This window comes from Sebastes fasciatus, chromosome 19, assembly GCF_043250625.1.
Source record: "Sebastes fasciatus isolate fSebFas1 chromosome 19, fSebFas1.pri, whole genome shotgun sequence".
Taxonomy (NCBI): domain Eukaryota; kingdom Metazoa; phylum Chordata; class Actinopteri; order Perciformes; family Sebastidae; genus Sebastes; species Sebastes fasciatus.
In genome coordinates, this window is record NC_133813.1 from 1,615,710 (window position 1) to 1,628,343 (window position 12,634).

General features: G+C 37.7%; 2 protein-coding genes across 4 annotated transcripts in view; one reads left to right on the plus strand and one right to left on the minus strand.

The window, feature by feature from the left end:
• LOC141757700 (arrestin domain-containing protein 3-like) overlaps nucleotides 1–4,127 on the minus strand; it is a 21,306-nt gene extending 17,179 nt beyond the window's left edge. For 2 of the 3 annotated variants that reach the window (XR_012591700.1, XR_012591699.1), the window contains exon 1: nucleotides 3,555–4,127. Coding sequence is in view for 1 of the 3 variants with exons in the window: in XM_074618411.1 (XP_074474512.1) it covers nucleotides 3,555–3,840 (286 nt within the window). In the remaining 2 variants the exon portion in view is untranslated. The remainder of the gene's footprint in view (nucleotides 1–3,554) is intronic. The other variant, XM_074618411.1, reaches the window with a different exon arrangement.
• The window catches only part of LOC141757823 (uncharacterized), a 57,983-nt gene continuing 49,187 nt past the window's right edge, over nucleotides 3,839–12,634 (plus strand). The window contains exons 1-2 of the mRNA XM_074618671.1: nucleotides 3,839–3,985; nucleotides 10,713–10,815. Of these exons, the coding sequence (XP_074474772.1) occupies nucleotides 3,839–3,985; nucleotides 10,713–10,815 (250 nt within the window). The remainder of the gene's footprint in view (nucleotides 3,986–10,712; nucleotides 10,816–12,634) is intronic.

Consider the following 12,634-nt stretch of genomic DNA (forward strand, 5'->3'; position numbering starts at 1 on the left):
AACCGGCCCCATTGGACGGAGAGCGTGACACACAACCGCGGCCCCGGGCTCTGATTGGTGCAGCCCCCGACAAGCCCCCGCCCACATTAGTAACAGCCAGGTGGTGTGTTGCATGCAAGGAGGAGGAGGAAGAGGAGGAGGAAGAGGAAGAGGAAGAGGAGGAGGAGGAGGAGGAGGAGGAAGAGGAGGAGGAGGAAGAGGAGGAGGAAGAGGAGGAGGAAGAGGAAGAGGAAGAGGAGGAGGAGGAGGAGGAGGAGGAGGAGGAGGAGGAGGAGGAGGAAGAGGAAGAGGAAGAGGAGGAGGAGGAGGAGGAGGAGGAAGAGGAGGAGGAGGAGGAGGAGGAGGAGGAGGAGGAGGAGGAGGAGGAGGAGGAAGAGGAGGAGGAGGAGGAAGAGGAGGCGGAGGAGGAGGAGGAAGAGGAGGAGGAGGAGGAGGAGGAGGAGGAGGAGGAGGAGGATGAGGAGGAGGAGGAGGCGGAGGAGGAGGAGGAGGAAGAGGAGGAAGAGGAGGAAAGAGGAGGAGGAGGAGGAAGAGGAGGAGAGGAGGAGGAGGAGGAGGAGGAGGCGGAGGAGGAGGAGGAGGAGGAGGAGGAAGAGGAAGAGGAGGAGGAGGAGGAGGAGGAGGAGGGAGGAGGAGGAGGAGGAGGAGGAGGAGGAGGAGGAGAGGAGGAGGAGAGGAGGAGGAGGAGGAGGAGGAGGAGGAAGGAGGAGGAGGAGGAGGGGAAGAGGGGAGGAAACTGGGTGTCCTCCTCTCACACTGAACTAACAGGTAGAGCTGGAACTCTCACGCTTTAAATGATGACAGGAAAAACACGACTTTTAACACTCAGAGCATTTTATTCACATTTAAACACAAAGAAAGAATATCACATTTTAGAACAAAATCAGTCCTCAAAGTTCAACTTGTTTATACAAAACTAAATAAAGTACTAATACCACACTGTACAAATACTCTGTTACAAGTAAAAGTACTAATAGCACACTGTAAAAAATACTGTTACACGTAAAAGTACTAATAGCACACTGTAAAAAATACTCTGTTACAAATAAAAGTACTAATAGCACACTGTAAAAAATACTCTGTTACACGTAATAGTACTAATAGCACGCTGTAAAAAATACTGTTACACGTAAAAGTACTAATACCACACTGTAGAAATACTCTGTTACAAGTAAAAGTACTAATACCACACTGTAAAAACACTGTTACAAGTAAAAGTACTAATACCGCACTGTAAAAATACTCTGTTACAAATAAAAGTACTAATAGCACGCTGTAAAAAATACTCTGTTACACATAAAAGTACTAATAGCACGCTGTAAAAAATACTCTGTTACAAGTAAAAGTACTAATAGCACCTTTACCTTTAGTGTAAGCAAAGATGGCCGACGACGAACAGGAAGAATTAGTGATGTTTGAATATTGAGGATGGTTGACGTCACGGAGACACGTTAAATAAACTAGTTGCTCCTCCATCTCTGAGCTCCATCTCTGAGCTCCATCTCTGAGCTCCATCTCACTACTACTTTATGCTTCACGTTTAGCATTAGCTCATGCGTTAGCCGCGGTTGCCATGACGACTTAAAAGTTGTATAAAAAAATGATTTTTTGAGGCCAAAACTGATGAAGATATTTACGATAACATAAACAAACTCTTGTTATGAAAAAAATGACTGTTAGTTTTAGGAAACGATGGCGGTTTGGGTTAAAATAACACAGGAAGTGCTGTAACTGACAAAAACCTTCATCCCTGAAAGTTGAAGCAACTCTGATGTCATCATTTCACTTCTTCTTCACCCTTGACCTTTGACCCCGACATCCATCCATCGTTGAATAAACAAAAACACTGACAGGAAGTACGTTCAGTAAAAAAGTAAATAAATAAATAAATAAATAGAGAAATAAAAAAATAAGTAAACAGATAAATAAATTAAAAAAATAGATGAATAAATAAATAAATAAATAGATGAATAGATAGATAAATAAACAAATAGATAAATGAATGAATAAATAAATAAATAAGTAATATATAAATAAATGGATAAATAAATAGATATATAATACATAAATAAATGAATAAATGAATGAATAAATAAATAAATGACTAAATAGATAAATCAATAAATAGATAAATGAATGAATAAATAAATAAATAGATAAATGAATTAATCAATAAATAAATGGATAATACATGTATAAATGGATAAATTAATGAATAAATAAATGAGTAAATTGATAAATAAATAGATGAATAAATTAACAGATAATACATAAATGAATAAACAGATAAATAAAATAAATAAAATAAATAAAATAAATAAAATAAATAAAATAAATAAAATAAATAAATCCTCAGAAACAAGTCCATGTTTTTTAAACGTGTCTCACAAAGTCCAAAGAGAACTGGCCCCCATACTGGTACTACTACAGTGTAATGGTGTGATGCAAAAGCTTCATTTACATCAAACTGTCCACTCCCTCATTTGCATCATGTTTTACAAGTAAAGCAGAACAACACAGGTGGAGGAAGAGGATTCAACCAGCAGCAGCAGCTGAGATAGTATTCTACTACACAGAGAGAGAGAGAGAGAGAGAGAGAGTCAGCTGGGTCCTCCTCCTCCTCCTCCTCCCTCTCTGGCTGTTTCTGAACAGGTTTGAACCGCTTCTAACAAAGGGAGTTGCCTGGACGAGGCTTGCTTCAGGATGTCATCAGTAAAAATGTTTATTCCCCCTTTCAGTCTGAGTAAATGTGGCACAAAAACAACAACCCTTCGCATGCTTTCGATATCTGCATTCTTTCTGTTTTTTATTTCATAAACGAACTTTCCCTCCTGCACCAAAACCCCCCAGATACATACAGTATGAAGATGTCACTGCTGCCTCTTATCAGACCTTTAGAAATGAGCCAAAAAGCAGCTCTAGTATGGACGTTCTTACTGGACTTTATTAGTTGTAACCAACAGAAGACATTCAACAAATGTGTACCATGATCTGCAAATATTTCACTATCCACAAACATGTATTTTTGTATATTTGTGTTGTGTAAAGTCACATCCACACAAATTACATACAGGGTGATTTGCAAATACAAATAACTTATTCTGTAAGTATGTATTTTAAGGTTTACATGTAAAGTGATATCTACACATTTGTGCATCTATTTCTACACATTTGCAGATTGCTTCGTGTGCATTTGTGGGCAAATGTGTAGATGTAAACCTTTAAATACGTATTTACAGAGTAAGTTATTTGTATTTGCAAATCACCCTGTATGTATTTTTTGTGGATGTGACTTTACACAACACAAATACACAAAAACACCTGTTTGTGGATAGTGAAATATTTGCAGATCATGGTACACATTTGTTGAATGTCTTCTGTGGGTTACAACTAATAAAGTCCAATATGAACTTCCATACTAGAGCTGCATCAGCTGTTGCATCAGCACCACACTGGCTCAGTCTGGAGCTGATGATGGATGTGGTTTTGTTTGTGTGCATTAATAAAGTTTTGTGTTATCATAAAGTTGTGCACACATGATGGATGAGTCTTACCTGTCTCCTCTCCTATCAAGGTGTCTTGGTGGTGCAGGTACTCCACCTCCTCGGTGTAGTTCTGGGTGTAAGCCGTGTTGGCTCCGGCGTTCCGGGACTCGGTCCAGCGGACCTTGGCGACTCCTCTGGCGGTGATGTGGAGGCTCTTCGCCCGCACAGCTCCGCTCACCTCCACCACCACCCGGCCGGTCACCAGGTCTCCACCGGAGAACGCAGGCAGGTTGTTCTCATTCAGGCTGTCAAAGTCAAAGTAGACCGACAAGGCCTTCACTTTGCCCAGCACCATGTCTGCAGCAAAAACACAGAATGGAGGAGAAGCTGTGAGGAGCAGCAGACACAGCGCGCCTCTAGCCGAGGGAGCGCAGCGCAGAGCCGGCTGCTGCTCGGCGGATGAGTCGGTGCTGCTGGTTCATCTGGACGCTCAGCTGATGGTGAGCTGCTCTCAGCTCTCAGCTCTCAGCTCTGCAGCTCCTCTCTGCTCTCCTCTCTGCAGCAGATCCGCTCTTAAAGCCTCTGCACGCACAGAACAACCTCACTGAGCATGTGCACGAGCCGCAGTACAGACAGCCTGTAGTACTACTGACGAATACTCCGTTTCTAAAGAAAAGGAAATAGATTACAAATCATTATTAGAATTAACAGAAAATAGATTTTTTCCTGGATCTGATCCAGAGGAACATTTAGTACTCTACTAAAGTACAAGGTACTTCAAGGTACTTGTAAGAAAATGTACTCAAGTACTTCTACTTTAATTGTGTATATTGTGTTTATTAAGTACCTCGAAATCATACTTAAGTACATGTACTCAAGTACAGTACTCTCCTTGTGTATTCCTACTTTATGTTGCTTCATACTTCAGAGTGTTGTTTCCCTCTGAGATGTAGTCGAGTAGCAGTGATGTACTGTAGTAGCTTTAATATGGAAATACTCAAGTATAAGTACCTTAAAAGTGTACTTAAGTACAGTACTTGAGTAAATGTACTTAGTTACTTTACACTACTGTCTGTAAGAGTTTAATATTTGTAATGTTTTCCTTTCCATCCATTGGTTTGCATTAATGCTGGAATGTAACTAAGTACATGTACTCAAGTACACTTTTAAGTACAGTACTCTCCTTGTGTATTTCTACTTTATGTTGCTTCATACTTCACTACTTCAGAGTGTTGTTTCCCTCTGAGATGTAGTCGAGTAGAAGTATAAAGAAACAGAAAATACTTAAGTAAAGTGCAAGTACTTACCATTAGGTACAGTACTTGAGTAAATGTACTCAGTTACTTTACGCCACTGTCTGTAGTTTGCATTAATGCTGGAATTTAAGTAAGTCAATTTACTCGAGTACTTCTACATTAATTGTGTATATTGTGTTTATTAAGTACCTCAAAATCATACTGAAGTACATGTACTCAAGTACAGTACTTTCCTTGTGTATTTCTACTTTATGCTGCTTCATACTTCACTACTTCAGAGTGTTGTTTCCCTCTGAGATGTAGTCGAGTAGAAGTATAAAGTAACAGAAAATACCAAGTAAAGTACAAGTACTTACCATTAGGTACAGTACTTGAGTAAATGTACTTAGTTACATTCCAGTATTAATGCAAACCAATGGATGGCAAGGAAAACATTACAAATATTAAACTCCTACAGACAGTGGCGTAAAGTAACTAAGTACATTTACTCAAGTACTGTACTTAAGTACACTTTTAAGGTACTTATACTTGAGTATTTCCATATTAAAGCTACTACAGTACATCACTGCTACTCGACTACATCTCAGAGGGAAACAACACTCTGAAGTATGAAGCAACATAAAGTAGAAATACACAAGGAAAGTACTGTACTTGAGTACATGTTTAAGTACAATTATGAGGTACTTAATAAACACAATATACACAATTAAAGTAGAAGTACTTGAGTAAATTGACTTACTTTAATTTCATCATTAATGCAAACCAATGGATGGAAAGGAAAACATTACAAATATTAAACTCCTACAGACAGTGGCGTAAAGTAACTAAGTACATTTACTCAAGTACTGTACTTAAGTACACTTTTGTGCTACTTAATATTACCTAGAATTTTACTGAATTCTGATTTATGGGTGTATTTTGGGTCTGCTTCCGACTGATGTTGGAAACTAAGTATTCAAGTACTGTACTTAAGTACTTTACAATAGCATTTTTATTTGTGCTATACTTTTACTCCACTAATGTACTTTTACTGCACTACAACGGCAGTTACTTTGCAGATTTTTAATTAATCATCTAATTAACTAATAAATGCTGATGCAACATTAAAGTGATGAATAACTTAATGCATCAATAATTATAATACAGTAATATAATATAGATTATTCTGTATAATGAGTACTTTTACTTTTGATACTTTAAGTATATTTTGGTGCTGATACTTAAGTATTTTTACTTGTGACGGAGTATTTCTGCCTTGTAGTATTACTACATTATTACTATGATCTGAGTACTTCATCCACCACTGCTTGGTACTAATTACAGAGGAAAATAGAGAGAATAAGAATAAGAATAAGAATAAGAATAAGAATAATAACAATAATACAAATAATAATAATAAATAAATGAATAAATACAAAAATACAAAAATTAAAAAAAGGAAATGAATAAATGAATTAATAATGAATGAATGAATGAATTAAATAGAGAAAAATAGAGATGATAATATTAAAAATAAAAAAATAAAAAAAAGAATTAATAAATAAACAAACAAATAAATAAATAAATAAATACATTTCTCACATAAATCTCCAAACTGGATCACCAAAATGTTTTTTTATTTTATATGTGCATTTGTTAAAAATAAGCAGGTTCTTAAAACCCAATGAGGAAAAATTAAATCAAATTACTTAAAAAATCTCAAAGCCTATAAAATGTTGAGGAGAAATTTAGATGAAAATCTCAAAGTCCGTCTTTTCATGACGACAGTACAGACTCCATCGGCTGATGAAGATCACGTGGTATGATGAAAGCTCCAGAACAGCTACTATATCAACCTAATTTAAAATAAAGAGATGAAGAAGACTGGCCCGACGGGGGGTTGGGGGGGGGGGGGTCTCTGAGATGAACCCTGTGTACGATAACGATACGATACGATAATACTTTGTCAGACAGGTCTGAAATTTGTTTTGCATAACAGCAGCTCCATTTGCAACATTACAAAAAGGACAAAGACCAGAAACAAGGATACAAACATTTAAACATTACAATCACAGAAGAGGATATTCAGGGCCCTTCAACGTACATTTGATCTGGGATTAGGCTCCATATTTAGTTTTAAGGATTGACTGGTGAACAAAAGAGTGCTTCAGTCTAACCTTATTAAATCGTGGAACCCTGTATCTCCGATTTGATGGTAACAATTGATATTCACTGTTCAAAACGTGGTTGGGGTCAGAGACGATGGTGTGACCCCAACCATGTTTTGAACAGTGAATATCAATGTGTGACGCACTGAGCTCTGATGACTCACGGTGTCTAATCTGCTCCCAGTGGTTGAACTGGTAACGAGGTCAACGGGTACAAACACACAGGGAGGGAAGTAAATCAAAGATGCTCACTGTAAAGCAGAAGTTGGATCATCAGGAAGGAAGTGAACCGACCTGAGAGCAACAGAGTTCATGTACGACGACGACGACGAAGGAGACATCGGCTGCAGAGCCGAATAAAAAGAGATATAACTCTGATAATAAAAATAATGCATGTCACTTTTATCATTGTAATGGTTTCTTTTAGTTATATTTGGCAGAGAAAAAAACAGAAACTAGCCACTAAAATGTCATATCTCAGGTATCAGAGAGGATCCAGACGCAGAAATGTGCTTTTTCTGTTTTCATTTATTCTATTTATCTAAATCAAATCAACTTCTGAGGATGATGAACACCTGGAATTACACACAATAAGGAAACGGTGTGGGTGAACTGTCATACTGTAAGAAAACGACCCACTGGTGGAGCACTGGGAGCACTGGGAGCATCCCACCTGGGAAAGCACTTCAAATGAAAACACCAATAAAATGTGCCACCATCATATCCGTCTTAACGCAACTTGTGATTTTTAGGTTGTAGTGGCTCAGTTTTAAAGTTAGAGTGAAGATACTGGTATCATATGAAACTACCTGATGAATCCATCGGCACCAACCATGTCATACTTGGTTGAGGAAAAACTGACAGGGCCGAAAGATTATGGAAAAATGCGGAAGAAAAGCAGAAAAAAATCTGAAAAATTACCAAAAAATTTCCAAAAAGGAGGAAGAAAAGTCTGAAAAATGTCTGGAAAAATGTCCAAAAAATATCCGAAAAATGTCTGAAAAAAGGCAGAAGAAAAGTCTGATAAATTACTGAAAAAATATCCCAAAAATTTTCAAAAAGGAGGAAGAAAGGCATAAGAAAAGTCTGAAAAATGTCCAAAAAATATCCCAAAAATTACAGAAAAATATCTGAAAAAAGGCAGAAGAAAAGTCTGAAAAATTACTGAAAAAATATCCCAAATATTACCAAACAAATTCCAAAAAGGCGAAAGAAAAGTCTGAAAAATGATCGAAAAAATGACGGAAAAATTACCAAAAAAATTCCAAAAAAGGCAGAAGTCTAAAAAATGACTGAAAAAAAGTCACAAAAATGTCCAAAAAGGAAGAAGAAAGGCAGAAGAAAAGTCTGAAAAATGTCCCAAAAATACCTGAAAATCACAGAAAAATGTCTGAAAAAAGGCGGAAGAGAGTCTGAAAAATTACCGAAAAAATTCCAAGAAAGGCAGAAGAAAAGTCTGAAAAATGTAAAGAAAAAAGTCAGAAAAATGAAGCTTTAAAACCTGATGAATCCATTGGCACCAACCATGTCATAGTAGCTTGTCATGAAGGAGGTTAAATAACGCTCCAAACTGACACAAAATTTTGTCATGTCCATGTTCAAAGGGGTCCCTTGACCTCTGACCTCCAGATCAGTGAATGTAAATGGGTTTTATGGGTACCCACGAGTCTCCCCTTTACAGACATGCCCACTTTATGATAATCACATGCAGTTTGGGGCAAGTCATAGTCAAGTCAGCACACTGACACACTGACAGCTGTTGTTCCCTGTTGGGCTGCAGTTTGCCATGTTATGATTGGAGCATATTGTTTTATGCTAAATGCAGTACCTGTGAGGGTTTCTGGATCAATATCTGTCATTGATTTGTGTTGTTAAATAATTTACAATAATAAATATATACATACATTTACATAAAGCAGCATATTTGTCCACTCCCATGTTGATAAGAGGATTAAATACTGGACTAATCTCCCTTTAAGGTTCATTATGAACAGATAAAAAAATATTAAATTAATTTGCAATTAAATCTTTTAATCGGAAATTAATCTGAAGATTATCTTCTTGATCAATCGATTAAGCGGAGACACTCCAGTTGAATAGGGTAAAAAAATGTAATCAATAGATATCGTGAAACTTCCCCAGCTGATTACAGACATTAAGACAACTGACAAAGACAGATATGCAAACGAGGCCTTATCTAATACTAACTTTTGGTGAATTCAGGAGAAATCCACTGACGCAAATAGACAAATTAGTAAAATAAATGTTTTCTTTCTTTCTTTGCATGAAAGAACAAAGACTTTGCCTGTGATGTCTCACCTTAATCAATAAAATATGAATAAAGCCATTCACAGTTTCTCAGAGCCCACAGTGATGTCTTCAGATTACTCGTTAAAGATGTTCTGTCATATATGAGAAAGAAAAACAGAAAATCCTCTCACCTGAGAAGCTCAAACGGGAGAAATATTCTGTAATTTTGCTCGACTAATAGTTGCCGCCCGACGCTGTTCCAGCTTCTACACTTCAACAGTCCAACACAGAAGAGCTTCTGTCCTCAGTGACCTCTGACGGTGACCTCTGACCTCTGTATGTCCTTATTAGTACTGAGATTATTGTATGATAATCGAAGCACACGAGTCCCTCTGCTGGACGAAGCTGAGCATCACACACACTGAACAAGTCCTGCATTCAAAAGTCAGTGTTTTATTATTATTATATTACTGGACCATTATTATTGATGCATTAACCTGTAAACAGGACGTTAATGTTACAGCTGGTGGAGGCGGAGATCATTTTAAATGTTTTATATACTTTTAGTTAAATCTAAAACACACCATCATATTTTATAAATTGATCACGTTTTATTTATAAATGCGGAGCAGTAGAAATACAATAATTCCCTCTGAGATGTAGTGGAGAAGAATAGTACTGCAGGCTAAAAATTAAAGTACAAGTAGTCATTATCTCAAAACTGTACTTACATAAATAAAGTCCTTGAATAAATGGACTTTATTTTTATTTTTTGCATACATTTGCAAAAGCATCAAACAGGACAATCAATTTAGGAGGACATACTAAACTAATAATTTAATAATTGTTTATTTTCACTTTGAGCTGTGTTTTTATGGAGGACGTAACCTGCCAAAATAAAAAAATAAAAAAATAAAAAAATAAATAAATGTCTTTAAAAATAGCAAAAATGATATAAAAAATAAATATAGATGTTAATTTGCATAATGAGGCAGGAATATATAAAAAAATGTCAAAAGAAATGTGTCAAGAAAATACAAAAATAAATAAATAAATTTAAAAATAGATATACAATAAATAACAAAATAAGTAAATAAAAGCAAAAATTAATAAATACATTTAAAATTAATAAAAAGAAATACATTAATAAATTAAAGGGATAATTAAACAGAAAAGAAATAAAGAAATAAGAAAATTAAACAGAAGAGAAATAAATACATTCATTTTTAATATTTCTTTCTACATTTAAACACATATTTATTTATTGATTGATTGATTGATTGATTTTTGATTTGGACAACTACAAAGAGACTCCCAACCTTTCTCCTACTATAGTTCTACACTACTACTGAGCAGCAAATACAAATAAACACACAGATTTGTGTGTCAGCCCAAAGAGAGAACAGAGACTGGACACCAGTATGAAAACTGTGTGATCCTCTGGTCAAACTGTGAACACGGCTGACAGGAAAACAAGGTGAACACGTGACAGAGACTCAGTCGGACGAGGACTATTGGCTGTAAAACTGCAATCAGATATATTCCAGTAAAGCTCCACCTCTTCCTGTACGCAGATATACACTGAGGACAGCACATGTGATGATCAGAGCAGAGAGACGGTCTACCTGGACGTCATGGATCACCTGTTGGTGCTGATGCTGTTGCTGTGGAGCTCAGGTAGGACTCTGCTTTAAACATGATGAGTTATTATTCACATATTTCATCTTTAAATCAGAGAACAAACTGATCACACACACCAACATCACATCAAATGTTCAAAGGACGACTAAAAGGGGAAATGTCCAGGGTTCATACAGCTTTTATAAAGTCAAATTACATACAAACAAAGTGTGATTAACTTGTGATTAATCACGATTAACTATGGACAATCATGTGATTCATTTGTGATTAAATATTCTAATTGATTGACAGCCCTAGTTTTGGACTGTTGGACGGACAAAACAAGACATTTAAAGACGTCACCTTGGACTCTGATGAACTGTGCTGCACATTCTTCACTGTTTCCTGATGTTTTATAGACTCAATGATTGATTACTTATAGATTCATCAACTATTACTATAGTTGCAGCTGTAATTCAGTCTCCTCTCAATGACTCTCTGCTCATGTTAACACGTCCACCGGACACTGACAGCATTAATCTGAGTGGAACATCTCAGTCCGTCCTGGTTGTCATGGTAACAGAAACCACAGTTTCATAGTCTGTAATCTGTCAGCATCTTCTTATCAAAATGATCAGTTCCACAGAAATGCAGCTCAGAGAGGTTAAAGGGACATTTCGCAATCCTTTACGTTGATGTTCACTCAGTGCTGATGGTAAATGTAGTCCACCGCCATTTTGGTTTTAAGCCGTCACCATCTTGTATTTGTCCGTCACCATCATGCTGTGTGTTCTAATCCGCGTACTTCTGTACTTACACTTACTATTTTGAGTGCATAAGTACGTTCACACAGGGAAGTACGGCAGAATGCAGTGCACTCAAAGTACCCGGATGTTGTACTCAGAACGGTCAGATCGTTGAATGAGGAACGCTGGACACTTTCCACACTCAACTGTCGCCATCTTGGCTACGTAGCGGAAGGGGCGGAGCCACGACCACGACCACGACCACTATTCAAACACACGAAGATAACAGAATAGAACAATACGTAAACATACCGCTGCATTTTCAGCCAACAGGAGGACACATCGTAGGCCACGACGTTGGAAACGTAATTTCCACTCTGCTTTCATTTGTTTTCAGAAGATATTTTGGCGGGTAGCGAGCCGCGGTCAAATGTTACGATCGTCATTTCCGGTCAGTGCGCCGCAGAGTATTCGATTTGAGACGATCCTACCCCGCTGAAATTTACGCACTACTCAAGTGAGTACAGAGTGCACACAGTGCACTACATTGAAGTGTACTTCTGGTACTTCTGGCCATCTTGGTATTTGGCCGTCGCCATCTTGGTTTTTGGTCCTTTTACTGTTTCCTCTCCTGCAGCCGTATCATTAAGTTACTGCTAATGCTAACACAACATTTCCTGCTGCTACTGCTTCACATTAAAACATCTCAACTGGACGAACCATAGAAGAAGTGGACCGCCAATTGGCTTTGAAGCCTTGAGTTTGCCGTTTTGGCCGACGCCATCTTGGTTTTTAGCCGTCGCCATCTTGGTTTTTGGCCGTCTCCATCTTGGTTTTTGACGTCTCCATCTTGGTTTTTGGCCGTCTCCATCTTGGTTTTTGCCGTCTCCATCTTGGTTTTTGGCCGTCTCCATCTTGGTTTTTGGCCGTCTCCATCTTGTTTTTGGCCGCCTCCATCTTGTTTTTTGCCGTCTCCATCTTGGTTTTTGGCCGTCTCCATCTTGTTTTTGGCCGCCTCCATCTTGTTTTTTGCCGTCTCCATCTTGGTTTTTGGCCGTCTCCATCTTGGTTTTTGCCGTCTCCATCTTGGTTTTTGGCCGTCTCCATCTTGGTTTTCGGCCGTAGCCATC